This window comes from Phalacrocorax carbo, chromosome 5 (genome assembly GCF_963921805.1).
Source record: "Phalacrocorax carbo chromosome 5, bPhaCar2.1, whole genome shotgun sequence".
NCBI classification, from domain to species: Eukaryota; Metazoa; Chordata; class Aves; order Suliformes; family Phalacrocoracidae; genus Phalacrocorax; species Phalacrocorax carbo.
Window position 1 is genome coordinate 63337383 of NC_087517.1, and position 21158 is coordinate 63358540.

A 21158-nucleotide genomic window follows, 5' to 3' on the forward strand; every position below is an offset into this window, starting at 1 on the left:
CCTGGCTGAAAAGCTACTCCAGCTCCCAGCTTTCCAGAAGGCTCCATCCCAGGAATCCTCGCCTGCCATTTGGTTTGCTGATTTTAATCTCACAGGACTTTCTTACAGTGGCTCCACTATGCTGAACTGGCACTTGCTCCTAGAAGTGAGTTATTATTAAACTTGTAGGTCAATTGTGGCACTAACAACTCTTTGGAAGCTTTCAGCCACGGTGTACAATTTGCTGGTCTAATTAAATATTAATTCTAAGTGTTACATTCTGTGGCTAAGAGCTTTTATTTTCCATCATCAGTCTGGAAGAGAAAGAGGTTACAAGGCTAATTTAATCTTTTTTTTTCCCTAGCATTAAAGCTTAACTACACAGGCACAAAAACATCATTAAATATGCAGTATTCCTTTTTATTATGATTATATTGTAATTAATAGAGCAGGTCTAAACAAAATGATGTAAAATTAGATTCTGAAATTTCAAGGTTTTAAAACAACACCAAAAGTTCATATAAAATGTTTCTAAGCAAACACTGCCAGAAATTCAATATTCGGTTATTTGAAAATAATTTAAAATGGGAAATATGGATGCAATAATTAAAATATAAAATAGTTCTCCACAAAATTATTGTTCTTTGTTCTGAAATACAACAGACAACAGATAAAACCCATATTTAATGCTTGATTCACAGGGCATTTTTTTCAAGAACTTGTACTTCTACTTATGCAAAAAATTCAGTATTGCTTCAAAAAAACAATACTACCTTCCATTTTCTAACAGAATTACTTGCCTAAAGCAGATAACTACTTTGTCCTGCATTATTTAAAGTCACTCTTCTAATCTTTACTTATCAGCGTCCAAATGGGCTCAATACATGAGCCTCTTCCCTTCTGCTTCCATAACAGTTGTGTCCATGTCTGGACACTGGGCATTATATTAACTACTTAGTCCAGTAGCCAAAAGATTCCATATGCTTGAACAGATGACTATCTCCATACTGTGATGGGATATTTAACTGTTTAGGTCTAAAATTGTAGTTGGAAGATTTAGTTCTAAATCTTACTTATTTTTTTAAAGTTTTCATAGATGTATTTTCAGATTCCATATATAAAATGTAAAATAAAATTGCAATGTTGCATATACTCATTAACTTTTAAAGTTTAATGCACTCATTTTGGAAAAGTGATTTTTTTGATTAAAATACCGTGTGTTGATGAGATGGTGATAGGGATGTGTACATAGCATCCTTCTGAGAAGGCTGTTTTAGGCATGCAATTTTAACAATGTGACTGTTCATCGTAATATAGCTAAGTCAGTTTAAAAGACAATTAACATGTGGGTACAAAAACATGATTCAGATATATATTGTATTTGCTTTTGAAATGGGTAGTTATTACCACATCAGAAGTGGTAGGGCTAGAATACAGCCTGTTGGCAACCGTAAACTTATTTTACAAAATAACAAAATATTTCCATTTCTTCTGCAACTTGATTAGCAAGTACTATCAACAACAATAGAAACTGAAAACAAGATTACTTTCTGTCCCTCAATTTAAATTTTTAATTGTATACTTCTCTGAACTTCCTACTCGATCATAATTTTAAAGACACTTTTATGAATGTCTAGAATATCCAAACCAGAATATTCATACCTGAAAACTATGTGGATAACCCAAGAATACCTGTCATAAACTCATGACTCTCAACATTTCTTTTTATGGTTGTTAAAGTGCATTTCTCACATTCAACAAAAAGCAACATGCAACGTGAAGAAGCAAGCTAAAAAACGTCAATACTGAAAAATATAAAGACCATTTCATCTTCATAGTTTCCTTTTTGCAGACAATTTCAAAAGCTTGCTTAACTACGATATAGAAATGACATGACATTTTATCTCAATATGAATTTGTGTGCAGCAGCTACCTCATCAAATACATTTGAAGGTTATTCAGCATTTTACACTTGTGAACTCTCGGAAGTTAGAGTTCCAAGGCAGGCAATCACTCTTAGCTCTTGTCATAGGAATAAAGATTTCAAACTGTGAGAAATTCACAAGCTATAGGAGTTCACATCTTATAATCCTATATTAGTGATGGATTCTAAAGCACTCTATTGCTCGACTTCGAGTTTAGCTGCTAAATTACTCAGTGTGAACACAAAAGGCTATGGATGCGAAAAGGTTTGTTTCTGAATTTTTCTACACCGAAACATACAGTAACTTATGCACTTCAGTGAATTCAAAGCATCAAAACATTAATATTGTAGGAAATTAATTTTTTAACATACTGGATGAAATAATGAAAATACCTTGCTAAACAGACCTTCAGACTCTGAGGACAGGCTCTGTAACAAGACTTATTCATACTGACTTTTCATTAGTCAATTAATTTCCCTTGGTACGTGCTGACTAATATGGTGGTTAGTTCTTACCAGTAATACAGCTTCAAGTTCAAAATAAAGGATGGCTGTAATAAAAGTGTTACGCTTTCTCCCAGTGAAAATAATAAACTACTCAAAAAAATATTACTGAAGTGATACAAAACTGCGAAGAACAGGAACAGAATTATGAACATTATTTAGTATTTTTCGGGAAAGATGTTTTTGGATTTACCAATGATTTCTAATAATTAAATAAAAAGAGGAAAATACAATAGGAAAATAGTTTAAATTCTAATTTTAGGGCTTTTGCAAGTATAAAACAGTGACATTAAAGCCCTTTAAGTCACACTTTGTAGCACAAGAAGTTTGGTTTTGGGTTGTGTTTTTTTTTTTTAAATTAGGTGCTCAAATGCACAGATTATCAACTTACAGAAAAAGAGCCCTTACTTGTTTTTGTAATATTCCCTAAATTTGGGAAGTGTAACAACAAATTAAATCCCTCTTCAGTCTGCCCTCCTTGGTCAATGCTGGATTTTAAAAAGTGAAGTAATTTTCCCTTTTCAAATGCACCATTTGATTTCATAGGCACAACGCATTTTCAAGAAGCAGTAGAAAGACTTGAAAAATAACCTTCCATCAACTATTTAATCATACTCCTAAGTATCTCAATATTTATTACCTGACAGACAGTGTAAGATAAGAGTATGTTCAATCAGTAGAAAATATCAATCAAGTAAAACTTGTCACACATCATCTGAATAAAATTCATAATTGGGTAAGTTTTTAGTGTCATTTTCTTGAAATCCTCTTCCTGAATAATATATTCCTATTTTTGTGGTTGAGAAAAGAGAATTTTCTTTTTTCTTCACGCACTATTTACACTAGAAATTTCATCAGTAAAACACAAAGAATCTGTGTTCTTTAGTGGACTACAATTTCTTTAAATCATTCTGAAAAACCTCTGTACACAACCAGATTTTTTGTAAATTTGTGTCTTTTACCAAAATACAGCCTTACAGAAGACTGCGAAGACAGTCGGTGTCCCATCAAACTGGGTAAATGAGCATCATCTTTGGATAAATGCAATTCAAAGTTATTAAATCCAAGACAATGAATAGCTGGAATAATGAAAGAGCCACATTGGTGGATGTGTACCACAGAGGGAAAAGCATCAAGAACAAAATCACTGTTTAATGTTCAGCAGCCATCAAAGAGACAAAGCAGACATTAGAATGTAGGGAAAAGTGAACAAACAATAACAGCATTATTGTATTATGTTACTGTAACAAAGTAAAATATGATTAAAAGAAAAGTAACTGTTTAAGAACAGATTAAGGAGGCAGCATGAGGAAAAAATAAACTATCAGAATACAGAAAAGATGAAATAGGGAGCCTCATCTTATTGTCTCATCAGCCAACAACAAAGATATAATTTGTGAAAAGCAGAGGCAAAATTAAACTTTCAGAAAAAGAAAGAAACCAGGTAGATTTAATTTGTGGAACTCCCTGTCACAGTACAACATGCAAAGTATTTGGCAAAATATGTGAAAGAAACCAATCTAAAACTATATATATATTCCATATATATATATGCATTATTCATATACTAAATATAAAAAATATAACTAGTCTGGGTTGGAAAGACATTGTCCCTGTTGAAAATCAGTACAGCTAACTGTGAGTTTTATTTCTTCTTCACTGAAGTAACTAATACTGGGGGCTGACAGAGAAGATATGGTATGAGTCTCTCCTAAAAATCTATTTTTCAAGACAAAGCCAGTAAAAGGGAAACTTTATTTCTGTATACGTTATGCAGAACAAAACCTGGATTAAAATGTGATTTTGAACCTATATTTACCTTCATGGAAGTCATGCATGTGAAGAATTTACTTGTAGACCACCTAATTAATACAGTTCGGAGGCAAAAGATAACATATAAAATAAAGAAACAGTAGTTTGGGGGATATATGTGGAATTTACTACATCTTCAGGAAAACAGTGCCTTTTCTATGCCTTCAGTGTACTGATTTTAAGATTCTACAGAGAAAGCATATGCTAGAACTTACTCTAATCAAATGAAATACATATACAGAAATGCACTTGGAAAAAAAATCCCTCTCATTCTTTTGGAAAGAAAAGATATTTTCTTTACTTTTTTAATCCAGCAAGAAACCTCAGCAACAGAATGGTGAGTAGCTGGGTTGTGAGAATGTGAGCAGCTGCTGTTATTATAACTAAAGGTCTGTCTACGGCTTGAGCCTGAGAGACCACATGTTCGGCTGTCCTCTCATCTTGCCATCCTCACCAATTAACTATTAACATGGAGGGCTGTACACATGCTCTCAGGGGCTCTTTAACAGGCTTCTTGGAGAGTGGAACAACTACACAGCGGGGCTCTGGGAACTGAGTAATGTGGGGTATAAGGAACCCTCAGCAGCTTTGCTCCTCCTAATGACAGTTTTCTCCATAGTTTAGTGCTTAAAGAAGGATACATGAAGTTTAACAATTTCAAAAAAAAATTAATGCTCTCATTTGTTTAAGGCAGCTGAGCAAAGATTCTGGAAATAATGATTCTATTTTTTTAATTCAGAACATTCTAGCACTTACTGTAAAACAATTCTGTTAAAATTAAAAAATATTTATTTAAAAAATGAGATGTAATTTAAATTCTAACTTCATGGGAACTGTTTTATATGGGATTTATAAACACACTCCCAAAACCAACTTCCCAGGTAAGTTTGCAACAAACAAAAAACTTTGTCCTTCAGTTTGTTTTTTAGAGATGCTTCTGGACTTCTTTAAAATACGATCATAGCTTTTATTGACATAATATATAAAACAAGTACAATGAAACCAATTGTATGTCCTAATTATGGACAGGTAATTTCAATTGTAAAAAGAAGGATGCTAGTTTTACATTCACAAATTCTATTCATTGCATTAAATTTTACTCTCGATCTTTTTGAAAGCAAACTGCCATCTAATATTTAAAAACAGCTAAGTAAGGAGATGGAGGTTTGCTCTGCAAAAGGACTATTCATACACCTTTGATTGCAATGGTAACACTAGAAAATCAAGTTCCTTTATTTTCGAAGCAGTAAGTGCACCAGGTATCTAGATAAAAAACATTTGCAGGTATTCAGACACCTATACAGAATGCAATACATTAGCAAAAGTCAGGTACTTGCCCAAGACAGGATTTAGTCTAATGATAAACTCACCTACTATGAAAACATTTTGCATAATATAAGGTTTTATCCAGTACTTTTTTTACTATAATAAAATAAAATTAATATCTAAAATTATAGGTTCTCTGTTCATTGTGAATAATAATTTCGCTTTTGTAAGTTACATTACCACTTGCAGAAAAAAAGACTACCTACATTTTCCCTTTTGCTAAAAACGTTTACTTCCAAAAGATATATTTAAGTCTCCGTCTCCACCTCAGGAAAGGTGCTGTTAGCAGCTTCTGATTTTGCAGTTGGGAAAATGACTCTGATACCGTAACTGGTTTGCTCCTGGTCCCAATACAAGGGGATATTAGAACTAAAGAGTAAACCTGTATCTTTCAATTCCTGGCTTTAAAAGCAAGATCATAATAATGATCATGACAGATGAAGACAGTGGACTGAAATGTCTTGTATTTAAACAGCGTTCTGAAGGCAGTGGAAAAGTGCATAGGGATGTTGTAAAAAAAATAAATTAAAAAGAGGTTATTAGCAGGGTTCTCTCTGCTTTTTTACAGTTTCTGAAATTTTGATAGTTTTTCCAAAAAGACTAAGAGCACAGAAGGCATAGCTTTATCTAAGGCAGTTTTATGCTTAGGTCTTTGTAGATTTTGCAGCACAACTGTCCCACAAAAGTACAGAAAGACTACAGTGAACTTAGGTTTTAACTTTGCCCATTGAACAAAAAGAGTTTTCAAAATATCCAAAACTGCATTTATCTTCTTACCACAAACTTTAAATTTTTGCTAACTGGTGTGTCAGCTACGAAATATAGCAGACACAGCATTCCTACCTGGATAAGGTGAGCAGGCACTGTGATGATGCAGGCTGACAAAGATTTCCTGAGGAGGCCACGGAGAATATACAGAAATTTTGTAAGGCTATGAATATCTTCAGGAGTATCACTGCTACAAATGTCATCACCCCACAACACGGAACCCAGACTCTGAATTCCTATCCGCAAAATATTCTTTTGTTTTTTCTATTGAAACATAAAAAAGAAAGTGACACTTGTTATTTTTTAAACATTAAGAGGAAAATATCGTGTAATGTATTTAAAAAATACAATTTATAGAATTCATATCCATAACAACTACACAGTTTACATAACCATACCTTAATTTCAGACCCTCTTTTAAAATTAAAAATGGAATGGCATTTTTTTCACTGGCTGGATATCATGTGTCAGATAAGCAAGTGTAAGAAAGCACAGAAATACCAAAAAGTACTACCCTGCATTTTTTAACCAGCTAAATATAAGTATATTCTGACACAAAATCCAATATACTATGACTTTTCATGACCTTTCTCTCCTCCATCACTGCCTTAAAAAACATTGAAAAGAATCTTTTCTCCCAGCTGGTCTGCTGGAAGTGCCTGAGAGCAATCAAACACAACTTTTCCCTCTATTTGCAACTTTCCACCACGTTACTTTCACAACCTGGCTATTCTGACTATTTGCTTTAGTTTCACTTTTTCTGCTACTTCCAACTGAACAAGGTCGGTGGCCTACCCCACCAACGCACGGCCCTTTCACTGTTTTAGAAGTCTTTGTAAGTATCATCTATGCCCCTGTCAACTCCTTCCAGCTAATGAAGGAAGGTTTACCCTCAGCTATGGAGAAACAGAGTCCGGTGGAGACATCAGCAGATTGTCTCTTAAGGACTACACCTTTCTGAAAGTCCTTGACATGAGTGTTTCTGCAACTGCTTTAGTTAGCTACTGGGTACTAGAATCTAAGCTGTTTTGACATGTAAAATCCTAAACAGCCTCGTGTGTTACCTACCCAACGACTGCTGCCCTACAGTATTCTGGCAGAACAGCATCCAACAGAGGCAATGGCTAAGATAATGCCCCTTTTCTGAAGGGACAAATTATGAAGTCAGAGCGGTAATTTGTTTATGCAATTACAACATCATCTCTCAGGATGACAATTTGCATTTCTGCTTATTTGGTGTGACCTTTCCTGGTGATCTCTGAGAAGGATTCTAGGTGTATTTGCTATCAACAGCTGAGAGAGAGACAATAAGCACCCTTGTTGTAAGACTTCCTGTACAAGGTGATCAAAGATACATTTCTAGAGTTCAGGGTTCATACTTAAAGGCCAGCTTTTTATATACACATAAATATATACACATTAAAAAATATTAGTTTAGAAAATAAAAGCTTCCAATACTTTTCATTACAGCAAAGTGCTTTGACAAACTGTAGGTATTCATTTCCACCAGCTGGAATGAACAGTAACTATCAAGCACAAAACACTGCACAGCTGCTCTGGAAATCCAGAGGAAAGGTTTTGAAAAGACAAGAGGCTACTCATAAATACTTCCTTCTCCATATTGGGTAGACAGAGCCTGGGTTGTGAAACACAGTTAGTACCACATGGCTCTGCATTTATCCAACTCTCATGGCTTACACAGTGAGCTGATCTGCCAATTCGCTTACAACCTCTGTGAAAGCGATACACATTTTAACTCAGATTCTTTAGTCTTGGGCTTTGCAGGCTTTTAGGCTTTACTTTTAACTTTTTACACTAGCATATGAAGATTGGTGTAATAGTCCAGGATAATACAACACAGTCTGACTTCTCTGTATGGTATTTGTTAGGCTTGGATGTTCAGAGTTTTAAAAAGAAAAGAAAAATAGAAGCTAGTTTAATATTCTTTAGTAACTTCTAATGAGAGCAGAGTCACACATCTCTTGATGTGTGTGTAAGCAATAGTACAAAATCAGGCATTTAAGAAAACTATTTTATCCAGCTATAACAGGTATTGACCATGCAGAGAAAGTGTTCTGGTATTTCAAAATTTCAAAGCAAACATACATAAAACTTACACTTTTTTAAATGAAAAAAATATTTGTTTTTATGAAGAACATCTGTAACAATAGCATACAAACAGAGAAAAAGCTGTATCAGCATGTAAGTTCTCCTATTGGATAAAAGAGGACAGATGCTTGTTTCACAATATTAAATCATAAGAGTTTAAAAGATAAAGCTATTCAAACACCAGATAATATCAGATGTACTTATTTTGGCCAGTAACAGAATTTCTACCAGTAGAATTCTGTCAGGCCCACAAGGCCTTGACAAATGGCTTATTCCATAACTGAACTATAAAGAAAAGCATAAGTCTAATATTCTATAAGAACAAGCCTGCAGTAAAGAGTAGGATAACTTTTTTTTTCAGACATACCGCTGGATCTTTCATACTCTCATTAGTTTGGAAGTTTGACGGGGTTTGTTTTTTGTGGTTTTTTTTTTTTTTTACCCTTTTGCTGTAATTTTTGTAACATTTGCTTTGGTTGCAAGAATTCTGATTATGAAGAATTAAGAAACCCAACTCCAAGCAAACAAAAAACCAGTCCCCCCAGCTATATTACCCTGAAAGTCCCAAAACTTGAGCTCCAAAGTATACAAATAAATGTTAAGGAAATTTAGTTGCCTATGAAAGTTCTGTTGCCAAACGTGAAAAACCCAAAGTATTCTGAAACAGACAAGTGGTATTCTGTATGACTTAAAACCATGCTCAATGTATAAAGGACTTATACTTAATGGTGAGCAGTAAAGGGTTACTAGCAGGTTTTAGAAAGGATGTCAAACTGATGCTTGTATTTTTAGGTTATACATCATTCAGACCCTGAATTTCCAAACAGATCTTGGCAAAGTGTTCACACTGACTGGAACACAACAGGTAATTGCTTTGGTTAACTTCAGCCAAACTCTTCTGTAGGCTGATACGTTAAACAGGAATTATTGTCCCAAAGTCCTCAAAGTCATGCAAGACAGTCGAGAAATATTAATTTATGATGGCCAACGGCAGATGGTCCTATAAAACTAACGTTAACTGATCATACTAGGTCCTAGAGGTGCCTGACCATTTTATCAGAGGTCTGCTAAAGCTCTATCAGTAGTTTTCACTAATTTTCCTAATTGTGTCAAACCTCTGTCAGCTGGGGTGAATCACATTCTTCTCAATTTTCTCCAGACTACAAATACTGGTAAAAAGGAGTAGTGAGCCTAAGTATCATTGGCATATTGATGGGAAAGTAGCCAAAATTAGCTGAAAGTTTTGCCAGTCAGGTTAAACTTTTCCTTTGAATCCAGATCCAACAAGCAACATATTTCTAGACCTCCACAGTCTAGAGACTGGGGAAGGATTATACTTCACAGTACAAAAAATGAAGCGTTAATGGCATCAGCTTCTGTCATTCACAGACAGTGATTAATGGACCTACTTGAAGTCAGTAAGTAAATCTCCTGAAAGTTCAGTACCTCCGTGCTACATTTTGGCCACGGCAGTTTTCTCTGCGCTTCATAAAAGCCACTGCCGACAGGATCCACCCAAAGTGGAGACAATTATTTGGGCAGGGAAGAGCATACATGCACACACTTCTTAGAAGCTTTTATTCTTTTAAATATACTTTTAAACTCATCTGATTTAAAGTTCTGGTTTTGCTTTATTGATACTAGTAAGACATTTTGAAACAATGAACAAGTACAGAAAATAATTGTCCATGATGTTTAATTTTCCCCTGCTTGCAAGGGAAAATATTGGCTCTGACCAATCTTTGTTTTCTTTTACATGTAAAAAAGAATTCAGGGATATACAAAGAAAAATAAGAAACACCAGCTTAATGTCTTCAGCAGGAGGTTGTTTTCTGGCTGAAGGTTGGCAGGGTGCTTGTTTCATTCAGCACTGCTCTTTGCAGCCAGCAAGCTCTCAGGCTTCCATGGGACCTGTCGCTGTGCGGGAGGAGCATCTCTGTGCATGGTGCCGTACAGTAGGATGACATGCCTGTTGCCATGGCTACCACAGCGAGCGGGGAGAGGTGCCTGTCAGGGACCAATTTACTTCTCCAAACTGGCACTGCCACCGAAGGGAAAGCAAGCTCTCCCACAAATCTCAGCAGAGACTAAACACTGAGCACAAATAACCTAAATCTATACACAAGGGTTCCATGCAGGTAACACTTTTAAAACATACTGTTTGACATGAAAACATCCATTCCAACATTATCTTCCCCACAGAAATTATTTCCAAGATATTCAACTGATAATAGTACACAGTCGCATATTATATTGTTTGAGGCTCTCCAGCATCTATACTAACTTCTACTGTAGTAACATTTCTATCGCACACAGTAAAGACAATTTATTTCCATCAACTCCAAAGGACTCACATATTACTGAATATGACAAAGAATAAAAGATAGGGCACTGCTCAAATTAGAAAAGTGCTTTCAGCCTATGTTGTTACACGTAAAATGTTTTTGATTACCCACAGTATGATTTATAAAGAGTAAAGAGTTCTTTAGAAGTCTGGTAAGCTCTTTTGATGCATAAGTTGAAATAGCTTTCTCATTTCTTTACTTGTGTTTCAATGCTTGCTACATAAAGATGTACACCATTTAATTCATTAAAAAATTCACTCGACTCCAGTTAAAACAACATTGAGAAAATCTGAAAGTTTAAGGTTAAATGTTCAATCTCAAGAGTCTCGAACGCATTATGATAAAGCAATAATTAAAAAAAAAATACTGTAGGGGAAAATGTGTTTTGCTTAATTACATTATGCTCGGCAATCCATTTATTAGCTAATTGCACAGAATATGTATTTTACTAATGTTGGCTTACAGTTCTTTCTCGCATGGTCTGCATATCTGTAACAGGTAAAACTCTAAATGTGCATTAAAATACGAAACACACTTTATTTGCTTGTTTACTTTAGCCATGCTTAGAAACAGCTTGTTCCTTGATACTTTGTCCAAGACCTTCTTGTGCCACTCTTGAAAATTCAGAAAACATTAGTTATAGGATTACAGAAGAGTACGAGGGTCTTCAGTACCTGGGGGTCAGAGCCATCAAACCCTTCCTGGTAAATGATCTTCTGAATGGACTGCAGCAGTTTTGCGTAAGCACTGTTCATATTACTGTTGGGAAGAAGAAATAGTTCAGTAACACATTTTAATACTCTCCTGTCTCTAACAGCTATACCAAAAATAAATATAAGCAGATGCAGCTTTCAGTCCGAAGGTGTTATACAGAAAAAAGTGTCATAGAAGAAAAAACCCAAACCTATTTGAATAAAGTTGATATTATAAGCAGTTGTGATTGCTTCATGTTAACTAGTTCAGTGCTCAGACATATAGTGAAAGCTAAAACCTCTACGGATTAAGACAACTTAATTATGTCAGGCTCACTTACATCTAGAAGATTAATGATTTAACATATCAACTTAAAGTTGAAACCATTACAGCACAGTACTAATCCTCTGTAACTGACAAAGATCTACCCAACTGTTATTCCAAGTACACCTAATCAATGCCCTGATGAAGAGTTGACTGTTTTGGAAAGCTTTCATACATACAACTGCTACAAGAATCAAAACCAACAAAATATTAGAGACAACATTTTCAGAATTAAAAAGTTCATGTAGTTAATTTTTATATTTTTAAGTTTTTTTTTCCAGATACCACACCAGAGCATATGACAGGTGTTCTTACTGATATATTTGCATGACAGCAGAATTGAGATAGAATCGATTTTATGTATTATTTTGAAAATATAACACAATTTTTTTTTTAAAATAAACCAAACCAGTGGCTAAAAATGGATTTAAGCAGACTTAAAACCAAATGAAAGTTCAGGAAATCATCTCATCAAAGTCTTAGAAGGTCCAGTTCCTGCATGTCCAAAGCACTTCTTCAGATATCCATCCCTGCCACATACTCCAGTCCACAGACTAACACATACAAAGGACAGAAAGTCCTAATCTTTACTTTAAAAAAGCAAGCCAATTGTTCACTTTTAAAAAAGACATACTGTTTCTTAAATCCCATAGAGCATACTGCCTTGTGTGTCTGGCCTCGATCTAGGTTTCTCACTGCAGCTGAGAGTTTAAGCCCTTCTATCTTTTCTAGCTTTGACAATACCTTCTAGTCTCAGTAATTACCATCAAGGGTTGGGGATTCAAACCTTCTTGCGCACTTGGGAAATACGACAGGTTATTTTGAAAATTTTGCCTCTAGAAATATTCTTACTTCGTCCAGCCATTTTATATGTCTGGTCTGATAACAGCCCAGGTTAGAAGGGACCTTGAAAGATCACCTGGTCCAAACATTAATGAAACTATTCCTGTTACTTTAGTAAGAGCCAAAAATGTCATCCAAATGTATTTTACTCATGAATACCTAAATAAACCCAAATAAATTTGCTTTCATACTTTTGCACAGGAGACAAGACAACTTTTCTAAGAAGCACTTAAGAGTTGCAAACATCTGTCTTTTTACACCACTGCTTTAACTCAGAATTCTGTATTTCCTTCAAGAAAACAGTATGAACCCAACCCCAACCCCCACAATGATATATTTAAGTTATAAACATCTACAATCAAAAAAGTCATATAGTCATAACAATTTTGAGTTTTGAAACACTCAATGTCAGAAAACGCTAAGGCATGACCCTTTTCAGATATAAATAAGAGTTTCAAAATTAAACTCTGTCTATTTGTTTTCAGATTTAGTACCCTAGAAGGGCCCTGGTTAAACTGATGTACCTTAAAAATGTAATACTCTCTATGAAATTCATAACTGAAAATAACTGGCAATATGTAATCTCAACATGACATTTAATGTGTAAAGTCTGCCTTGTTACACAAAAAAGATAAACAGAAAAGAAAGACTAAATTTTCACTTATGAAGTCAATTACTTTCCTAACATTTAGTTGCAAAAGGAATGGCTGTTAAATGTTATACCTATCTGTTATCCTGTCTTGCAGGTGTCAGTTTACAGGGTAGATGGAGGGCCTTAGCCTCCACACTAGCCAAAAGGTCTTCTCTCTCCGTGTCTTCATATTATTGCAACACACACAATCTTTGTTGCTTACACAGTCCTCTGATTTCTTCCCAGTATTGCCAGAGCTGGAGAGAATCTGCAGCACTTTACAATAACCAGAAGCATTCCTGTATCCTTTTGGATATTCCTTTAACATAGAATCATAGAATCATTAAGGTTGGAAAAGACCTCTAGGATCATCAAGTCCAACCGTCAACCCAACACTACCATGCCTCCTAAACCATGCCCTGAAGCGCCATGTCTACACGTCTTTTAAATACCTCCAGGGATGGCGACTCCACCACCTCTCTGGGCAGCCTGTTACAGTGCCTGACCACTCTGTCAGTTTATCCTTTTGGAAAAAGATAGGAACTGCTGCTCACCAACATTAGGAGTTTGCAGCTACCTTGGAGCCACAGCCAGGAACACAGTATGTGTAATACAAAAAGACAACTGTGGTCTCTGTCACCACAAACTAGCATCTTAAAGTTTGCACATCTATCACTTATTTTACTTATGAGTATTACCATGCTATCTATAGGGATGCCAGAGAATATACTGCAATCACAATACTTGTCAATTCCTGGTTTGTTACCAACTTGCTTTTAAAAGTTAGTAGATAAAAGAATAAAATACCTAAAGCATTAGCAGAATTAAAGGGTCCCAAAATCAAACCAAACAAATAAAGGAGATCTTCAATTAATCCATCAGAAAAAGATTCGCAGCAGAGAAAATATAATAATGTAATGTATATAGATCTTTAAAAACGTGTAAAAATAGACGCTTTTCTACTTCTTGCTAAAACATTAATGGTTTACTTGAATTTGAACCATGCTATGTAAATAAGGACATGAAAAATATTGTGGAAACACTTTATAAAAACAAGTTGCATTACCCTTCTGGCAATGTTTGTCATAATATTTAAGGAAGGAAGACAGACATTTCTTATTTTCTAATTTCTAGTCCTTTTTTGGCTTTGTTACTAAACACCATTTAATTCTGATAATGAGTTTAAACAATTCCTTCTTTACTCTTTTTTTTTTTTTTTATTTAGCAATTCAGTAATGGATAAAGCAGAAGCTGGCAAGAAGGTATCCCGGTTACAATGGAGCCTCTGACTTCTCTGTTGATAGTTTCTAAGCAGTTAACAAAGGTTAGGTTATCAAGGGTATGACAAATAGCCTTATTATGTATAAGGAGACCCCATTAGGCAAGACAGTTAAGCTTGTTTTATCTAAATTTATCAGTAAATCTAGACTCCAGATACATTTATTCTTTTTCAAAAGCACATACATTCTTAAGGTAGAACTTACGAGTATTATTGAAAAACTGTAGCTTAATTATTTTAGTTCCCCTGATTATCAATCTTTCTCTTTTGGTAATTGCAACTAAACAACGAAGATAGAAGAGGAGGGGAGAAAGTAAGCCTTTGCTTTGATGCACAGCATTATCACAGAGGATATTTCTGCCTTCCTGTTAAGTACCAGCTTTCTCAATGCAACAAAAAGGACACCAGAATATCCTAGCAACAACAACCGGAAACCAGTTGCTGTCACCCGCACAACTCTGCTAACATGGTCCTAACATTAGGGCCAGGACATAACTGCCCTTCCGTAACATAAAATATTGCAAGATAAGAAAGAGAAGGTTTATGCCCTCTTTTGGCACCAAACACCCAGTCCCATTTACTACTTCCTTTAGGAGAACGGCCTCCCAGTCTGTCTTCAATTAATGTTTATTATGGGGCAATGAACTTCTACCCATCTTGAGTGATTATCCAAAAGGGGACACTGAAATATAATTCAGCCATCAGGTACCAGAACTACAGAAAGGAGAGCACAGGACTCAGACACACGTGTGCGAAAACACAGGAAAGAAAAGAAGGATCGATCCAAACTTTAAGGTGAACAAATGAGGTATATAACCTCCAAATCTGATCTTTAATTGCAAAGTAAAAGGTGAGTCAATAACTTAGTTCTGTCTAATCAGTCAAAGAACCTCCTTTCTTTGCAAGTCCATAAAGAAGCCAAATACTAGTGTGGATAGGAAGAGAGGGACATTTGTATGGATATAATTTCTAAAAAGGGCCAGGAGTTTCTAGCCCAAATAAAGCCTCTACATCTCTGATCCTGCAAGGGAAGCACTGTAATTATCTTGCAATAGAAATTAGCTACAATTACAGAGACAATTCACTCACTGAAGAACAGTTTAAATAAAATAGGTTTCTTAATGTGATGCTAGAGAATTAGAAGCACCAAGATGATTTTTACAAATACATGGTTCTTATGCCACAAAACATTACAACAAAGGACCTTGCTTATTAAAAGATGCAGCACTGTTTTTCCAATGATTGTAAAATATATGTTCACTATACTCACTGTTTCTGTCAGGAGCGTATAAGCTGTACAGGAAAATGTGGTACATTACTTTTCTTGTATGTTTTCTGCTTGAACTGCATAATCTGTTCTTTTGTCGTTACATCCCTAAGCAGTGAAAGGAAAGGAGAGCAAAGGATTGTTCTTCTTGTTCCCCACCCCCTCCCAAAGAAAAGAGGGTGGGGGAAGAGAATGGTTTGAAATTTCAAGGAGGAAAAATGAAACCTAAGGCCTCCAAAGCTAGTCACCCTCTAATGGAAAAAGAAAGGGAAAAGATGGTCAACACAGTGAATTCTAGGTGCATCCAACAAGTTCCAGATTAAGTACATGCTTTGAGGAACATTAATTACATACAAAAGCGGCAGGTCTCAATCAGGAAAACAGAAAAAAAACCCACCCAAAAAGGACAACACTTAGGGAATGCCTCGCTTACATAATTACAGATGATAACTTCATCAAAAAAGTGCAGTAAAAAAATATACTAAGCTTATAAAATCTTTCTTTGCAATTACTAGCTTGTTATTGCAGAACATATAGCTTATGACCTCAATGGAGAATGTGTATGTTGGGTTAGGTACACCTTCCACGATGCCTCAAGGTGCCTCTTCAACGGCTGTAGTTACAGGACTGTAACAACGAAATTTCAGCCTGAACTTAAACCATGCTGTGCTCTGCTACTTTACAAATACTTAGAATGATCATGCTAGCTAAAATCATGTGCAAACATTTTAAGAGGGAAAAGTTTTTCTTTTTTTTCTTCGCTAATTCCTAATTTTTTGCAACTTCTGATACTATAAAGAGGTATAATCTGTCAAAAACACCATTTACTTACAGAAAATTATATACTAGGCAAAACTATCAGTTTCCACTTCCTCTTCAACCTCTGTAGTACTGACAAAAGCAAAACATTCTTAGATTAAAAAACAAAACAAAAAAGCAACCAAAAAACCATCACTGACTTTGGTCTGCACTCCTACACAATTTAAGAGAAAACTTCATTCAGAAATGTCTACTGACACGTATCTTGCAAAGTATACCCTTTAGAAAGTAACGAAATCTTTTGCAAACAGCCCATAATACATAGCCTATTGATTTAAATTATTTCAACAATGAACTATCCACTTTCTTGAAAATGCCTCCTTATTTCTGAAGGATTTGTCAGCTTTCAGCATTAACACATTTTCTGTCAATCTTCTTTTGAGAAATTAAAATGAAAAAAATAATATATTTAGAGATTGTTTGAATTTCAAGTAATTTTCGTAACCTTTTTTTTTAGTTCCTTCCAGGCTGCCAGTACTTTTTTTGAGGTAGTGAGCTAATAGATTACAGAGATTTTGCAAAGCTATATAGGTAGGTAGCATTATTTGACCAGGTGTTTTTTTGGCTATGCAGCTAAGATCATAGCCTGACAACCTTACGTTTAAGAAATTGTATCCTCTAAGTAGAGACATGCTAACTAGCCATGTCCAAGCTCCTAGTTCACTAACACAAACAGGTTAGCTCAAGCTCTCAGTGCGATCTTCGGGCAAAGATGAGGTCTAATAGAAATTGCTGACTCCTATTGGAAGAGTTAACTGTTCTTTCAAAATCATTGTCTAGTTAATGAAGAGAACAGCAATTTTTACTATTCTACAGTATATTGAAGTTAGGTTTAGCAGCCAGAAGCATTGTATCGATTTTCCAAACAGTAATGCCAACAAAATAGTATCCTTTCCCTCCCCCTTTTATAAACTTTCTTCAATGAAATCATCCTGACAGGATTGTGTGCTTGCTTTCGCTCCTTGAGAAAGGAATGCTACCTTCAGTATTTCATCATGTTGTGTTTCTATAAAAGCATAAACATCTTGAAAGCAGTGAAATAATTGGTAACATTCATACGTAGTACTGGATTTAATACACTGTGACTAATGTGTATTAAAGAATCACAGAAGATAGGGATGAAAGGGACCTCGGGAGGTCAGGTAGTCTATCTTCTTGCCCCAAGGCAAGATGAACTATACCTAAACTATTTCTGACAGATATTTACTTAACTTGTCCTTAGAAATTTTCAATGACGGATTCTACCATGCTCCCAAACTGTGTCTGTAAGGCAACTTCTCGTGCTATTCATTAGAAAAATATCTCCTTATTTCCAGCCTGTATTTCTACCACTACAGTTTACTGTAGCCCAATTACCAGTGGCCCTACCTTCACAGCAGACAACAGTGTTACTAACTTCTGTATGTCAATTTTTAACATGCTTCAAGATGCCGCTTAGATTAGTCTAAGAACTTCCATTCTTCTGTCATGGGCCACATACCCCAGTTCTAGATGTACATCCATGTTCACAAACTCACCCAACCAATCCAGAGTTTTCTTGAAGGATGCTATCAGAAACTGAACAGCCTTGTTATGGCTGAGCAGAACAGCAGTATTTTGCATGTCTTCCACAGTAAATTCCAGATTATCAACCCCCATGCTTTTTGGTAGCATTAATCACAAAATACTGCTAATACATTTTCTGTTCAAGTTACTTTATAACACAGGATCTTCTTCTGGAGACCTGCTATGCTATTTTATTTCTTCAATTAATTATTCCTACTAGTATGATATTTGGCATGTCTTCACTGAATTCCATATAGTTTATTCCAGATCACCAACCTAAATCTTCTTGAATTCTAATTCTATTATCTAATCTGCATGCAATTATTCCTTCCATTTTTTACCAAATTAGACAATATGACTGCAATAAAGATACCCATTGCTCAGGACATGTATCAAGCCAGATTAGTACTAGATTATTACCAGACCCAACACTGGGATAAAGCCTGGTACTTCACTCAGGTTCAGCTGTGACTCAATGACAGTTTATTTAGAAGATAAGGATTTAACGATCAACATGACAAAAAGAAAACTGTCAAACCAGTCTATGTTCCTCTTTTGACACGATAACAGACTTTATCAATGGAGAATATCTCCTGTTTTATTTTAGAGCCTTTTGACTCTATTCCAGCTGAATACCCTTAAGCAAACAAAGGACACACGTACTCAGTGAAACTACCCTAGAAGCTTAAAAATAAGACACTATTTTTTCTGATATTTTTTGGAGCACTGATGTTATCCCACAGATATCTTTACCGTCTTCCCTCCTTAAACACAGGCATTGCTTTGGCCTTTTTGAGTTTGTGGAGCTTTGACAATTCTTTACATTTTACTGATGAACTTCATTAGGTCCCGGCTTGAAAACGTTTATGTATTTTCTAACCTGGTCTTTCCTTATGTAAATCAGGTAGTCCAATCTGCTGATATTAACTGTGTTAGGTGCACATCAATTTGGGCATTGGGGTAATGGGAGAAACAGCTTTTCTCCACTTCCATAATTTTTTAAGAACTCCAGTTATACAACACTGATGAACAGAAGTGGAAATTCTAATTCAGTTTACTTTTTAAATGTGTGTCAAAAGTGAATGACTGTAATAATGGGAAGCTTAAATCTTCCATTTCTTTATGGATAAATAAGCTTTACTTCAGAGGCTGTAATTCTAAAAAGTTCTTCTTCCCACCTTGTCTTAACCTTGACCTAGTGCAACCTTTATAATACAGGGAATCCAAAACCAGTGGTGCTTGTGGTCAGGAAAGACAATAATCAAAGTGTCAAAAATAAAAAAATTATCTACTGTAAATGAAGAGAGAGATGTACACACCTCTTCACAGTTCCCACAGATTTCTGCCCGAGAGTTCAGTGTTTCCAATGTGTTCTTTATTCCTCCCTGTCCCTTATCACATTGGATTGTGGTCTAAGGAAATAATGTTTAGAATGGTGGTTGCCTGTTACCCTGGTACCTGCCTTTATTCCCGACAATACAATTCTTTTATTTCCTCAGGAGAGGCTTCTGGCAGGAGACCCATGTTGTGGGGGCAGGGAGAAGAAAAGAAGATAAACCTTCCAAAATTCCTCTTTATTTGATCATGTTCCTCACCTCATCACTCTGTGCTCTACCAATTTACCAAGCAAATTAACTAAATCTAATCTTTCCATTAGATTAAAACTAAAACTAAGAATAGAATTCATGCAGTAAGAATGGTGACTTTTATCAGGATAGCACACAAGGAAAATATCAGAGTTAAGCAAGGCTTATAAAATCAAATGCATAGAAGTTAAAGTCCATTTCCTGTACTATACATATGACTTAATTTGATTTTAATGTACAAATACTTGACAGCCATATAGTTAGTAGAATTAAGCCCAGAGTCATGAGACATTCTAGTTAGCTAGAGGAAAGACAGAAAGGGAGTTAAATCGCTCAATAACAATATAAACACTATTTGTCGGATACTCTTGTGCCTATCCTCTACTGCCCTACTGTTAAAACAAAAAATTATACGCAACATATCACAGAATCCCAGGCTGGAAGGGACCTCAGGGATCATCTAGTTCAACCTTTCTAGGAAGAGCACAGTCTAGACAAGATGGCCCAGCACCCTGTCCAGACGACTCCTGAAGGTGTCCAATGTGGCCGAGTCAACCGCTTCCCTGGGGAGATCATTCCACCGGTGACTGTCCTCACTATGAAAATTTCCCTCTGGTGTCCAACCGGAATCTCCCCAAGAGCAACTTGTGTCCATTCCCCCTTGTCCTCTCCATGGGACTCCTTGTAAAAAGGGAGTCTCCATCTTCCTTGTAGCTGCCCCTTAAGTACTGGTACATGGGGATGAGATCCCCCCTGAGCCTCCTTTTCTCAAGGCTGATCTCTCAAGGATGATTCAAATATTTACTATAGACAGAATAATATATTAATTTCTCTGCTTTCTCTTGAAAGTGTGGTTTTTTTTACAACATTGCAAGAATTTACTTTACAAACCAGTGACACTTCATCACGTAACACAGAAACAGATTACAAAGAGACTTGGCTTTTGCTTTGCTACAGTTCTAAGAAAGGTGCTTCATACTAAGCTTCTTTCATAAATCTTTTATATTTGAGTGTACTGTAATGAAAATCAATCACAATAAAGCATACTGCACTTGTACTTCCAGGAGTTGGCCTTATACACTGGGATCTATAAAACTAGGTATTACATAAATTAAGTGACTGGGCTGAACAAAGAGATTGCTAGCCATATTTGATGTTTGACTTGACTTGAAATGTCTCCAAGAAAGATAGAATGGACATGTGTGCTACAGGCTAGTATGAGTCTTTGCTACTGTCACTCATTTTTTGTTGGTCTTCCTTAATTCATTACTGATAGACATAAACTATAATAAGTTATTAATTCAGAGAAGAGTTTATGATTTTCTCTGGAATTAGGGGTGTTGTGTAAGACATAATTAGCGATTGTAATTCTATTCACAGTATTTTGTGTTTTCCTTAGGTGAA

At 35.5% G+C, this 21158-nt stretch overlaps 1 protein-coding gene across 2 annotated transcripts in view; it reads right to left on the minus strand.

Moving 5' to 3' along the window:
* Window positions 1-21158, minus strand: part of ELP4 (elongator acetyltransferase complex subunit 4) — a 155628-nt gene that overhangs the window by 96946 nt on the left and 37524 nt on the right. For both annotated transcript variants that reach the window (XM_064452816.1, XM_064452817.1), the window contains exons 6-7: window positions 11442-11526; window positions 6389-6577 (exon numbers count right to left, since the gene is read on the minus strand). In XM_064452816.1, the coding sequence (XP_064308886.1) occupies window positions 6389-6577; window positions 11442-11526 (274 nt within the window). The remainder of the gene's footprint in view (window positions 1-6388; window positions 6578-11441; window positions 11527-21158) is intronic.